Raw genomic sequence first — 14,500 nt, forward strand, 5'->3', positions numbered from 1 at the left:
CTCCAGTAACAATCTTTCTTCGGTGCCTGAGAAATTCCCAATTAATATGGAAAAAAAGAGTTTGACACTTTTTTTTAATTTTAGCTGCATTTATTAGAACCAACCAAGGTTTCAGTCAGATTTTTATCTGGTGATTTCACAATACTAAAACCTTTTTCTTTTTAGCAGCCTTGACGTGTTTCTTGTTAACGACCCCAGATATAAAATAATACTTGTAATGTGTCATTTCAGCGAATCTGGCATGGAGCTCACATTTCAACGTCACAGCAAATTGCACCAATAAGTCACATGCACTCTGACAAACATAATGAGAGATTTTCCCTGTGACATTAAATTCATTGCAAACAACCTTTTACAGGTTTATTACTTCAGTCAATCAATAACATATATTATTGAAGGTTTCTACATAATTTTACACAAACGTACAAATCATGTAGTAGTTTTTCCCTACTCTTGTTCAGGATTAAGGGCAGAGAATGTCACGCTTATTAAAGCCCTATGAGACAAATTGTGATTTGTTGTTGAAGTTGTTTACTCTACTATTTGAATGAATTTGATTTTATGCTTACAGCGACTGTTTTGTTCTGTTGGATGTTAGTGTAAAAGATGTAAATTGAGAGTAAAGGTTTTGTTACAATGTAATCTTATAAGGTTTTTGAGTCTGTATATGGCCATTGATTAATATATCATCTCCGCTCATTAGAACCCAATTCATGATTCTGTGTTGAAGCTTTGCTGTATGTACACACATAGCCTACCCCATGAACAATTGAATAAAACAAATTTTCTGGAGGCATGAGTGCTACTAATTGACATTCTAGTTAGGCTACAGCATGCTTTCAAGTTTTATTCCTTCTCGTTATTGTTAAGTTTTTACGTGTTGAAGTAAATAAACATTTTGTCAGTGTTGTTATGTTTAATTTAGTTTTCGACTTATTTTTGACCTGAAAAATAAATAATTAATACTATATGTCACAGTTCTCACTTAAAACAATAACACTGTGTCGCATCACTAATCCACCTTTGACATCTGTTGAACATCAATGATACGCCATATTATTGTGTGCACAGTCACAGTTGTGACTTCTATCATTTCACTGTAAGATATCTGCATCTGTCAGAGAAAAGCTCTGGCTGATCTGGGGGTAGGACGAGGATGATGACGTTGATGTCACAGTGTGCTGGTGTGCAGCCATGATGGAGCTTCCCGGGAGCAGAGAAGAGGAAACGGAGGTTTTAAAGGGCAGAGTAGTGGTGATGGTGTTTGTCACAGACATGTTGTGGTCAAGGAAGCTGCTGGACTGAGGCAGTGTGGAGCTCAGTCTATGATGACCACTGGAGGAAGCTGGAACACAAGATGACGAAAACAATTTAGCATTTGATAAGTGCAGCTGTCTGATGACATCACTTAACAATTTAGTTTCCTCTAATCTGTATTAAGACTATAAAACCATGTTTATAGACCATGTTTGACAAAGAGCCTGTTTGAAGTTAATATACATAATTTCAGTTAGTTCTTATCACACTGATATTTGTTCTAAGTTTTCATGTTTCTGATAAGTTTGGTTTTAATTATTTATTTGAGGATACAAAAAGGGTTTGAAATGTCTTGATAGACAGTAAAATAATTAGTCTTTAATCATGACGCTTCTCATTCTCTTACATGAAAAATGTGTCTTTCACTGTTCAATGTATCATACTCTGCTTTACAACCAGAATTCAGAAAATCATCCCACCACAAGATTCTCTGCCCTCCGGATGTTTGCCCCTGATGGGAACAAAAGGTTGAGAAAGACCTGCAGCGCCACCTTGACCCTAAGGGCGATGAAGAGAAGGCAATCAAAAGCATGTCTATGTCAATGACACTCCAATGCAACAGGAAAGTCTTCTGGTGAGTCTTTATCAGTGAGCAAAAGTGAGGTCAGTGTTGAGTAGCTCCAGGTAGTGGATACTGTGCAATCTGAAATCTTAAGTAGGATCTGCTGCTGTTCTGTCACGTGTCAGGTTTAATGTTAGGTTAAGTTGGCCGAGTCCACATTAACATCAGTCACTCAGAATGAAGCTAGATGAAAAGCTTCCAGACTAACAGAAGAAGTTCTTCAAGGTTTCCAAGATGATGTCTTCATCGTCGCCTTTTCACTTTTCATCCTGAGATATTTGTTTTCCTCTAATTTTGTAAAGGTCACATTTTAAAAATATCATCAACACGCCCACTCGCTCACTGTGTCTGAAAGCAGCTTGAGTCTTCACTGACCTGAGTCTGGTTCAAACAGAACTGGAGTTTCCTTTTTGCTCTCCATCTGGCCACCCTCAGCCTGGTCTTCTCTCGACGCTCTCGCAACTTCAACACATTGTCCCCATATTTAAAAACAGCTCGATGCAAAGACACACTCAGAATATGCAGAATATTTCTGTAAGGAAGGAGGTTGCCCTGAGACTTACCATATCTGCCAGCAGCGGCTGAGGCAACGTTTCCTCCTGCTCTCTGCGTCTGTTGAGTCGTCGCTGCTGGAGCTCGTTCCTACGCAGTTTGTATTGTTCATAAAAGCTAAGGTTTTTAGACCAGGGTCGCCCTTCCTGGAGAGGTGGGATGCCGGATGGCAGGGTCACCATCGATGGCAGGGAGCCTATGGGCTGAAGCATCAGGTCTGAGAGAACACACATGGAAAAGATAGCAGGGCTTTTATTCAAAGTTGAATTTACAGACAGTTTACAGGAAGACTTGTGCATTAAGAGGCTGATTTATATAATGATCAGTGGTCTTAAGTCATTATAGTAGTTATCAATACAGACTTTGGCAAGAGAACCTTATCCTTACACCCACATGCAAGTGATATATATATATATATATATAAACACACAGTTATACAGCATAATTTCGTCTACATGTTCATGACGTCATGCTCCTACTCTCAGATCTACTCACAGTTGCTTGTTCCACTTGAGCCATAGGCTGTGGTATTAGTTGCTTGGCTTGGTTGAAGCTCTGTCACTGAACATTGACCCTGGAGGAGGAAACAAAAACAATTGTTTTCTTGCAGAGATGAACACTGAGTTATGTTTAGCGACAGTCTGGGCGGCTGTGGCTCAGGAGTTAGATCGCTTCAACCTCTTGTTGGAGGGTTGATAGCTCGATTCCTTTGTCTTCCAGTTCAGTCCTCTAAACTGTGTCGTAAAGTGGTCATTAAAATAAGAAACAATATGTTCATATAACATTTTATCCCTGTTAAAAGGACTTTATAGTTTTTGCTGACAGAGAATGTTGCATCTTGTACAAATTGTTAAGCCGTATGAGGTAAACTGTGATTTGTGAATAAAGGCTATACGAATAAAATGAGATTGAGTTTATTTGATAAATACATTTAATATTCTGTTTAGTGGCTAAATAGCACTATGGTGAAAGTAAATGGTAAATGGTGATGGAGAAATTGATTTGTTCTTTTTGATAACTGATAACTTTTGCTCTTGAGGGACAGATATCACTACCACAACAACTTAGAAATTATACACTATACTATATTGAGCTCACGCCTCACCTCTGACCCTGAAAGTCTCTGCTGCACCTGGTAGTCCAACCCTAAGGTAGCCATCACCTGCTGCTCCTCTTCAGGCTCCTCCTTGATACAGATCACAACCTCCTCCTCCCCCTGCTGCCGCTGGGCCTCGTGTTTCACCTGCATCGCAACAGGAGACGTCCAGGACTGTGAGGAGAAATCGGGCATGGTGTTATGGTGCAAGGGATCACTCAGATGTGAGTCTTCTCATAGTTAGGGGGACACGAATAACACTCGGTTTATACTTTACTGTCCAAGTCAACTAAGGGTTTTTCTAGTGTCATTATTTATACAGCCCATTGTCTTAAACTAAATAAAAAATGTGTAAAACACATGACACAGCTAACAATAATAAATTAATAAATAATTTAACTAATAATAATTTTAAACAGAGTTAAAGAGTAAAAGTTAAATGTCCAGTCTGTAAGATTTAAGCGAAAGGCATTGTCATAACTTGAATATAAAATAATCCTTGTGATATTTTCACTAGTGTTTTTCATCTAAATTGTACGAGTTGTTGTTTTCTTTAACCTAGAATGTTCCCTTTATATTTAAATACTTCACATTTACATCTGGACTGGGTCCTCTCAACTGAGGCCGCCATGTCATTTACAGCAGCCAAAACTGGACAAGCTAGACACCTTTGAGTTTTTATGACAACTGAAGGCGACCACAGGTTCTCTCTCATATTTGGAAGTTGAGGGTGAGGTGAGGGGTATTCAGCTGCAACATGCAACATCACCACTAGATGTCACTAAATTCTACACACTGAATCTTTACTATATAGATATACTGTATAAACCCATGCATAAGATGCACAGATTTTTATTTAAAATTATGAATTACTAGGAACTGCTACTGTGTTTCCTAAATAGCATTCAATGTTCAATGATGTCCTGTACAGTAAAAAACTATTTGTGGATTCAAAACATACATAAATATAAAAATTAAATATAATCTAGTTAACTTTTTCTAATCTTATCCATTTATTTCTTCCAATAATTTTCTCTATTACGAATAGAGCAATATAAGTAGTTTTTTCTCTTTGTCCTTTTCAGTACAGTGTGTGTAATCTGTGTGTGTTGTTACCTGTGGAGGAGAGAAGGGCAGTGTGGAGCTGACGGCCTGAATAGAACCATGAGGGCGCAGCAGGCGAGTCGCTGACTTCTTCCCCAAAGCCAAAGTCACGGTCTGGACAGTAGGAGGAGCCAGAAACTCATTCACACTCTCGACTGCTTCTTGTTCTGTGGGACAAAACAACATAAGCACAGTTTTCCGTGTTTAATCCGTGCAAGAATATAATGTGACAGCATTGATATTTACGAACATATTTTATGAAAAAACTGTTTTCTGAGCAAAAGCAACAATTCAGGGTTATTTGGGGTTATGCTTCTACCTGAGATCACCAATTACTTCCAATCTCATTTGGTGATGGCAGAAGAGGTTCAGATCTGTACCTGTGCTGCTGTCCAGAGACTCTGCAGGTGTGTTCTCAGAAAGAGAGACAGGAAGCAGCAAGTCAGACGAGTCAGAGCTGGCACCTCCCGCATCTGACTGACAAAGCACTCTGATGGGACGCCTACTTGTGCTGTGTGGCGAGGTGCATTCTGGGAGCAAAAACACAGAAACTAGTAAAACTCAGTGGCGAGGGAAGGGGAAGTGGAAGTCGGTCATTTTAGCTGTGGTTACCTTGATTACATCTACTCAGTGCTCCCTCAGTGGTCCTGTTCTGAGTCGAACATGATGGCGAAGTGTCAGTGGACGAAAGGCCTGCAGCATCTGTCTGCGTCTGAGGGAAGGAGGATGGGTGGATGCGGACGAGAGTGGAAGCAGAGGCTCTCTGCTGCAGCTCCTCCTCCACCCCCTGCCTGTAGTACTTTAGCTTCAGCTCGGTGTAGCGGAGCTTGGCTCGGATGTTGTCATTCTCCTTCTCTTTCAGGGCTTTCTCCCTGTGCAGCGCTGTGACGTCCCTCTTCATCAGAGCCAGCTGGGTTTTCAGCTCCTCAAACTTGACTCCTACCACTTTGAGCATCTCGGCCAGGACCGTCTCCACCGCTCCGTTCACAGCCCGTTCAACCACTGAGCCCATCTGGCCTCTAATCAGTGATACAGCAATGCTGACATCCATTTTGTAGGTTCTTCAAAGTTTTACCTGTGAGCAGAAGCACAGTGCACAGTATTTAAATCTATGACTAAAGACATGGAGAGAATGGACCGCACTGAACATTAATCAGTCTAAGTTCAAATTAGACTGATGTCATGTGGGAATACAGTTCTGAGCAGTAAAAACACTCCTCTGGTACATTTTTAGGAAGCTACAGCATTGAATAATTTAGGTTCTGCACTATTTTCCCAAAAATTTGGAAAAAATAAACGTGATGTGAATGTAGATTTGTTCTTGCAGCTCTTAAAATCTCAGAAGAACAAAATAAAATGATCATGTCACATTTGTTAACCTTATGAAACATATATTTGTGTACAGAATTAGTTTCAAACTTTACACAACGAACATTTTAGACCTAGAAGAGTTAGAAAACTCATCAGGAAGGCAGAGTCTGTGATTGGCTCTAAGCTTGTCACCCCGGAGGAGGTGGTGGAGGACAGGATGCTGGCAAAACTGCTGGCAATCATGGACCATCCCTCTCACCCCCTCCACAAAACACTGGACAAGCTAAGGAGCAGCTTCAGCCACAGACTCATTCAACCCCGCTGCTCTAAGGAACGATACAGGAAATCGTTCCTCCCAACCGGAATTAGACTGTACAACTCATCTACCTCTGTCAAAGCCACCATCACAGAACTGCACTAAACCTGTCTCCTTGCACTGTGTACCTGTACAACACTCCGCTCCATATACACTTACTTCACATCATATGTGATATGTGTTAATATAAACCATATTGATATTATATATCATTTTATACAATAATATTGTCTTTTGCACGCTCTGTCTACATATTCTTACACTCATAGTATATTATATTATCTATTGTATAGTCAAATACTTATATTTATACCTCTACTATCATATCATATTATATCATACTCTTTGTATATTCTTGTATATACACATATTTATACATGTGTACATTTTATTATTATTATTATTACATTTACTATTATTATTATATATACTGTTGCTGCCATTATTACTATATACTGCTATTATATTGGTATAATTACTCTCATATATAAATACATATTATGTTTAATCATATACTATATATACTGTACTATTTTTACAACTGTCTAACAATAACATTACCATCATATCATCAGTACTATTAGCATCATCTTGCCACTGCACCTTATCTACCTATTTATCTTTTGTTTCTGTTTTTAGTCTTTCTACCTCAATATTTTTCATTTTATTGTATTGTATTTTATTGTATTCAATTATACCGGCTGCTATGACGACTTAATTTCCCTTCGGGGATGAATAAAGTAATCTATCTATCTATCTATCTATCTATCTATCTATCTATCTATCTATCTATCTATCTATCTATCTATCTATCTATCTATCTATCTATCTATCTATCTATCTATCTATCTATCTATCTATCTATCTATCTATCCAGGTGAGTGCACTTATGAAACAGAATCTGTGGATACATAACGTTGCTCTATTAGGCAACAATCAGCAAAGATGTGACGGAAGTAAAACAGAAGCAGCATTTATGGAAAAGATCAACTTTTCCCACTGTTAAATATTGTCATAAACAGACAGACATCCAGCATGGACTACTTCAAGAAACAAGCTGATGCTTTGAGAACGACCCACAACATAAACACTGAGTAACACTGAAGCCCGAACATTCACACAACTGGTGGTACAGTTTTCTTTCAGTACATAAATCCCGGTCTATACAGTACAGTCGGAACACAAATAATATTGATGAAACAATGGATATTTACAGTGATCTTCAGCTAGGAAGCTTGTCAGACTATACACAAACAACAGGGTTATTAGCATTAGCTGACATTAGCACATTTTCCATTAGTCCATTGTTCCTGCAGAGGCTTACCTGTGTGTTTCTAATGAAAGTAAACAGAGAGGAAGGGAATATGTCCAACTTACAGTTTCTTCTGGGGGTTTGTTGTTTAGCTGCTAGCTTCAGCCAACACAGGATACCAGCTGGAGGAAGCCAGTTAGCTACGGGCTAACTTCCGTGATTCAGTTGTTTCTACGACACACGGGCTCACGTTATTCATCGTGGCGTGAAACACAATTTAAGCTAAATCGCTTTTCTTTTCACGTTAAATGTTTTGGGTAAACTAAACAGTCGAGTCTTTTCTGACAAAACCGGTTAACTACTTCCGGTTTCTGAGGCGAAGATCTTCCACTATGGACAGATGATCACTCCACCTCAAGATTCAAGATTCAAGATTTTATTGTCAAATGAACAGAGATAACATGAAGTAGTCACTGTCAATGAAATACTTGGGTCACACACTCTCTTTAAGCAATGCTCAGTAATTTCAACCCAAAAAATAAAATAAAAATAGAAATAGTATAAAATAGAATAAAAAAGAATAAAATAGAATAACAATGAAATAGAATATCAAAAATTTAAAATAGAAAATAAAATATATACATCTAAATATATATCTTACAGATGACCTCTTCTTCTAGGCTGTTTCTCCCTGTTTTTGGTAGTTATCAGGATGGGTTTTATATGGAAAAGCTTCCTTCTAGTTGTTTATTTTTTTTGTTTGAAAGACTGTCCAACATGTTTGCTTGTATCATTTTATTTGTAGTTATTATATTATTTCAATGTGTTATTCTGCATTTTACCTTCCTCCCACTGTAGAAAATGAAGCCAAAATATAACCCAGATATGGGCGCTGCCATCTTTCGCTGGTGATGTATCCATTAAACCTTGAAACTTGGAATTTCCATCCCCCCCAAGTCCGAAGTTGTGACTGGAACGGCCCTTAAAGTCGGAATCTTGACCCGGAAAGTCTGAGTACCTCACCAACCCCAACTTCTAAATCTAAGATGTCCGCTCCGTGTAGCAGTTGTTTGTTAGCACTGCTGTCATTAAGTGTGACGTACGCATAGTACTTTCAATTTAAGTCTGTGGACGTGTTACACAAAGTTGCGCAAAATAGTGTACTACGTTGTTTTGAACTGGTTTTGCTAACAATGGCTAGCTGGCTTACATTGTTCCTGTGCAACTGGAACGCTATCAACTAGTTGTATGTTTGAATATATTTATATTTGAATGTGACATCATTCCGAGCTCGGAGGTTAAATGAAAGCAGCAACTGTTGCTGCGCTGCAGTGATCATGGAGTGGAGCCCACTTGACCAATCACAAGTCAGCCTCAGCAAACGTCAATTATGATGTTTCACCCATTTTTATATCATCAAATAACCAATTAAAACCATACTTGAACATGCATCGGTGTGATAAGAGCGACTAAAAATGACAGAAACCATCTTTACTGACCTGTAGTGTTGTCCATGTCCCATCTGCAAACATGGAGGAGGCAGAGTGTATGACCTATATTGCAGCCAGCCACAAGGGGGCGACATTGTCAGACAATATGAATTGTTTATGTAGATTAAGAAGTAGTTCTTCCAACTCTGGTGTGTTCATTTGCTTCTGAGTCTGACTGTGCAAATAATATTGTTGCTACTAAAAATGGTTATGTAGAGAACAACCAGCGCTAAACCTTAAATAGGATTATAATCATTTAAAACAGCTTGTCACTATGAGAGTATGAGAGAGTACAGAAGTGTGTATGGGAGAGAGTATGATGGTACATGCAAGAGAGTGTAGTGGCAATTTTCTGTGAATCAAGCACAAAGTCAAACACTTGTCTTTCGGTAAGTTCAATTCTAAATCTGCAGATAGACACAAAATACACATCACCTGGTGTGACTTATACAATGAATGAAGAACAGACATGAGAGTTGTGTTCTTATAAAGCATAGTCCCCTCCCAAAGGGGAAAAGAAGGTATCCATCACCTTCTTTGACGTTTTATCAGGGTGGGGACATAATGGCATCATTTACAAAACAAAGACCCCTGGATGGCCCCCTGGAGTGAAATCCCAAAACCATTTTCTCAGAGACACCATAAAGTTTCAGGCTTTAAAGAGCAATAAAGTCCATGAGCAATAATCGTAAACCTAAAGTTAACTCACAGTTGACCTCTTAGCATGCATCTTCTACATACACGTCTGTTCCTCCAATAATCATTACACAAATGCAAATAAATTTCCATTACACGAGTATATTGGTGTGTGTGAGAGAGTTTAGTTGTGTTCAGGCAAAAGTATTCTGGTGTTTTTGTGACACCAAGTATGAATTATCTGTCGTGGGGCCTCTCATAGTTTTGTTCTTTGTCATGATGACAAACATCAATGAAGATGTGTTTGTTCTAGTTTCTGGACAATGGTGGTGGTTTATTTCACATATCATTCCTGAAACATCAACTTTCCATCTCAATTGAGTGTAAAAAAGTTTGCAGAGAAAGTTTGCCTAAAAACAGGTTGATGTATAAGCACCTTTAGAGACTGTGTTGTTTACTTCGTTAGTTGTTTTGTTCTCAGCTGTGGTTCACCTGGTTTAATTGCTCTCACAGGATAATCCCACAATGACCAGTTCTACTGTCACAACTGCACATCCAAGTAGCCTTCAAATCTTACTCAGCATTGTGCCTAATAGTGAATCGTTCAAATATAATGACAAACTCACACTAGACGAAAAGCAGTATTATTGTCACAGTGAACCTCTACGGACAGGCCTAATCCCCTGCTGTAACCAACTGTTTCCATGATGTTACCTCGGCGTTCGCCAGTGAAGACAAGGTGGGTCTATCGGCGTTTGCGGACCTTAAGGGGGATTTGGAGAACAAAGGAGAGAGCCGCGGGGGGGCTCGCTGAGCCTCGCGGACCGATCGCGACGTGTGATCTAATTAGCATATGAATCGGAGTCCAGCCGCTGGCTAGAACCTCTCTCTACTCACCATTGGAGGAAACCACAGACCCTTGAAACTAATGTCACTCGTGATTGGTTGGTAGAAGTGTTGCTATTGGTCACCTTATGGGTCATTGCAGTGCACACGTGGGGTCACAGCATTCCGCACGTGGGGTAAGCCCCTCCCACACAATATTTATAATAAAAATGTATATATTAATATTTATTATTATTTATAAGTAAGCCTTTACCAAAAGCACTGCAGTTAATTAAAACTAAACATTCATGTGATGCTTGATGTTATAGGTGAACATATTGTACAGGGAACAAATGTGAACAAGGTATATGTGGAGTGAAAGCTTTATTTACATACAGCAAAAATATTGTACAAAAACTCAGATGAGGCTTGAAATGTTTCTCTGCAGCCTCTGGGTAATGACTTCTTTGTGGGACTCTTCTCCAGTGTGTAGACGTCTGTGGTGTGTAGCTGTGAGATCAGTGTAGCTTCCAGTCTTATATGAAGTGTGGGACACAGGTCGGTGCGCTCCTGGCTGTGGAAGGATGGATCCATGTCATCTGTCCCGCTTCAATCAGCTGTAAACACATTCAGTAAAATTAGCACAGTTCAATGACAACATACACCTTTACATGTAACTGGAAAATTATTTAATGAATATAACCTTACCCTCTTTCTTCTCCGACAACTCCTCAATGCTGATGTAAGGTCTGGTCGGATCATACTGGCTCATAGTGTGTCTTTGTACGTCATGGACAGGCAGCTGGAAAACAACACATGTAACATGACTTTATTATTAATAAACGGAAATAGCCGCGCTGCATCACCGTTGGAAGATCCACAGCAAAAAAACACCAAAACAATTCAAAAACAGTTACTTACATTCAATGGCTTAATTTTCTGCACTTTAAATCCGGACTTTCAGCGTCTCAGCCTAACGCCTCTTTGTTTGTGTGTGTGTGTGTGTGTGGAGGGGGGGGGGGGGGCTGAGGCTGTGAAAACATACAGAAAAAAGTCACGTTGATGAAAAAACTTAACGAGAACAAACTGTTACATCTAAGTAATTCATACATATTTACACATGCACTAGATCTGCTCCAGCACTCGATGCTGTATTCGTATTTTAGCAACTTTCTCGCTATCCCAAAGAGTGGCGGACATGCTTTCAGATGTAGGGTTAGCTTAGTGGTTAGCATGGCGTCTCTAGCTCACCGTAACTCAGGGACTGTGCATCCGTCTTCTCCGCCTCGACTCGTCCACACCGGGCCCGCGGCTCTGCCTCCACACGCACTCATCTTCTCCTCCAGGGAACAGCGTCGTGTCGATTTCAGCAAGTTATTTACCCCGGAGACAGAGTCACTCGTACGGGACAAGCTAAACACGACCCGCTTCCTGTCTGCGGGACACTCGACGCTGCTGCACGGCGTTTACGAGGCTCTGATTGGACGAGTCCATCAGCTGATGACGCGAGCGGGTGACGTGAGCAGCGGTGTTTAGTACATTTACACACATGATTCACGCTGTTCTGTGTTCGTAACCTTATAGTTGAATGCACTTATCGTAAGTCGCTTTGGATAAAAGTGTTGACTGTTTTAATGGAATACTGAGAAAGTTTAATAACAACAATTAGACAATTGAAGTTCAAATTATGAAGGAATTTAAGCTCTATATTGTGTCTCCTTTATATTTAAAATAATAATCAAACTGAGTGGAGATGTATGTTGTATCCAAACAGCCGGCTGCTGTGTTTTGTCACTGTGCAGTCCATGGGGGATTAAATATTACACTGAAAAAATAAATCATTAAATCAATGAATGTTTCATAGCAATTTTGAAAGTAGTGGTGAAAAGGTACCATTTATAATTCATGGAACAGCTTAGTTTGCCATTGACATGTGAATTTGATGCCAGTATTTTGGGAGGACAGATATTTTTATGGAAAGCCAGTAGAAGTTTGGAGCTTACAGGACACAGATGATCATACCCAGCATCATTTATTTGCTGGAAGAGGTGTGGTTTACACTTCCTCTGTGCATTTAACCAGCACAATTGAAAAAGTGACTGTAATCATGCCACTCTGTACAGTTGTTGAGATTTAGGATTGGATGACAATAAAAATTTGAAATAAAGTGCATTGTTTCATTTCTTTTGACTGCATTGACCTTTGTTCGTGGTATACAATATAATTCATTATAGCACACTTACTTACTTAAGAACAATTTAAAATTTCAGGTTTAATATTTATTTTAAGCCTGGTTTACTCAGCCAGATAGTTTGTTGGTGCCTCTTACATATTGGTGTTATCTGCTCTCAGGGAAACTGATTTGCATTTGTGAAGCTCAGAGCATTGTCATTTGCATGTGAAAGCGTCCTCTAGGAGTTGGAGCAGGGGGGGTCAAATCTCAACAGCTCACAGGCTTGACAACTGCAGGAACGCTGAGCGTTTCCTTTGCTGCCTGCAGATACGTGTGAAAGTCGTTAACCGAAGGATGTGCCAACACTTCTCTGCGACACAGATTGACACAAACGCTTCTTTTCATGCAGTGTCATCACAGCGGATGACAAAGACTGAGACTGAATACTAATAAAATATATTTAATCTTTTTGATCTTCTTGTGTGAGGCTTTTGTGTTGAGGATCATCCCTTTAGGGAAACTCACAATAGCCACTGAGTCGTACAGTAATTAGCTGTATGAAGTGTGGCTGCAGCCATGTCCTGTTCCCTGAGGTCAGTTCACCGGGGACGTTACATAAGAGCACCTCACACACATTACAGTTTCCTTACATCACCTCTGGGCTTGAGTGTATCGCCCCTGAAATTACTGTATCCAAAGAAGAACCACAAAGCACACATTCAAACTTTTCCTTTACACAATTTTCTCATGTAAAGCTGAAAATATTGATGGGGGTTTACATTGTCACAACTTTTAGGAATTTATTAAACTACCTCTTTATTCTCATAATATTCCGACTTTTTTGTAAAATTAAGACTTTATCTCAATAACAACCTTAATTTCTAAATAATAAATCAATATTCTCTAAATCTCAATATATATATATATATATATATATATACATACTTATTTCAATATGTCCCCCATTCTTCATCAAATTGGGGTTAGAAATAGGTAAAAAAATTGGAGAAGTGAGATTTTTTCTTTTTCATTTTAAGGAGAAGGAAGACTCCTCTGGTCCATCAAATCAAATAAGTAGTTTATGGTGTAACCAACGATATCCCTGCATTTGTCCATTATCCAATATTTCAATTTGCACAAATGCAGCCTCCTCGTCTAAGCCTGTGAGGTTTCTCCTTCTGAACTGACGTAGTTTTCAGTAAATTTCAACAAAACATATGAAATGCTTATAAGTGTTTTTAATTTTCGATATTTATTTGTATTTTGTTGAAATTAATTATTTTATTTATTATCTTTAATCGTATTAAAAATATGTATATACATATAATATGTAATAGCTATGGACATGAAGCTTAAAGTGATAATATCAAGTTATCTTAGTATGTTTGTTGTCATGTTTGTGGTCATTTAAAGTCTGTGTTTTGACATATCTCCAATGATGGTTTGTATATACAAAGTTTTCTCGTGATATTGGCTTTCAGAAGTTACTTATGTCTTTAAACAGTATCACAATAGTAAATGTGACTGTGATTTTTGTCTCTATGATGATCTTATGATTCTGAACTTCTCTTAAATCATCTTTCATTGAAACTGAAAAATCTGATGACATGACAGATAGAAAGAATCATTCAATGTGTGTCAAGTGATTTATTGTGATCCATGTCACCAGTGAAAACCTTGCTTCCACTCGTCTGTCAGATGGTCGTCTCGGCTTGAGACGGAGTCAGACCCAGTAGCTGCAGTAAACTAAAATATGAGTAGATCCACGGCCGGGAGATTCCCTGAGTTTTCTCCAGACCTCCGGCTTCCAAAACAAGACCCCTTTTAAAGGCCAACTGTTGGTGCAACAGTGCCACCTCTCTGCAC

The 14,500-nt window shown here is 39.0% G+C and overlaps 1 protein-coding gene and 1 long non-coding RNA gene across 2 annotated transcripts; both read right to left on the reverse strand.

Annotated features, from left to right (window-relative positions):
- Positions 1-82: 82 nt before the first annotated feature.
- si:ch211-67e16.4 (uncharacterized) lies at positions 83-7,867 on the reverse strand. Its single transcript, XM_061088677.1, has 10 exons — positions 7,636-7,867; positions 5,244-5,706; positions 5,012-5,161; positions 4,644-4,798; positions 3,537-3,701; positions 2,927-3,005; positions 2,443-2,648; positions 2,255-2,341; positions 1,737-1,815; positions 83-1,345 (listed from the first exon to the last, which is right to left on the reverse strand). Exons 2-10 carry the CDS (start codon positions 5,680-5,682, stop codon positions 1,095-1,097), a joined length of 1,611 nt encoding a protein of 536 aa, XP_060944660.1. The 5' UTR covers positions 5,683-5,706; positions 7,636-7,867; the 3' UTR covers positions 83-1,094.
- Positions 7,868-10,828: 2,961 nt separating this feature from the next.
- On the reverse strand, positions 10,829-11,487 carry LOC133021733 (uncharacterized). Its single transcript, XR_009682977.1, has 3 exons — positions 11,383-11,487; positions 11,170-11,263; positions 10,829-11,078 (listed from the first exon to the last, which is right to left on the reverse strand). It is a non-coding gene; the product is annotated as an uncharacterized LOC133021733 (long non-coding RNA).
- Positions 11,488-14,500: the final 3,013 nt, after the last annotated feature.

Source organism: Limanda limanda, chromosome 16, assembly GCF_963576545.1.
Source record: "Limanda limanda chromosome 16, fLimLim1.1, whole genome shotgun sequence".
Taxonomy (NCBI): domain Eukaryota; kingdom Metazoa; phylum Chordata; class Actinopteri; order Pleuronectiformes; family Pleuronectidae; genus Limanda; species Limanda limanda.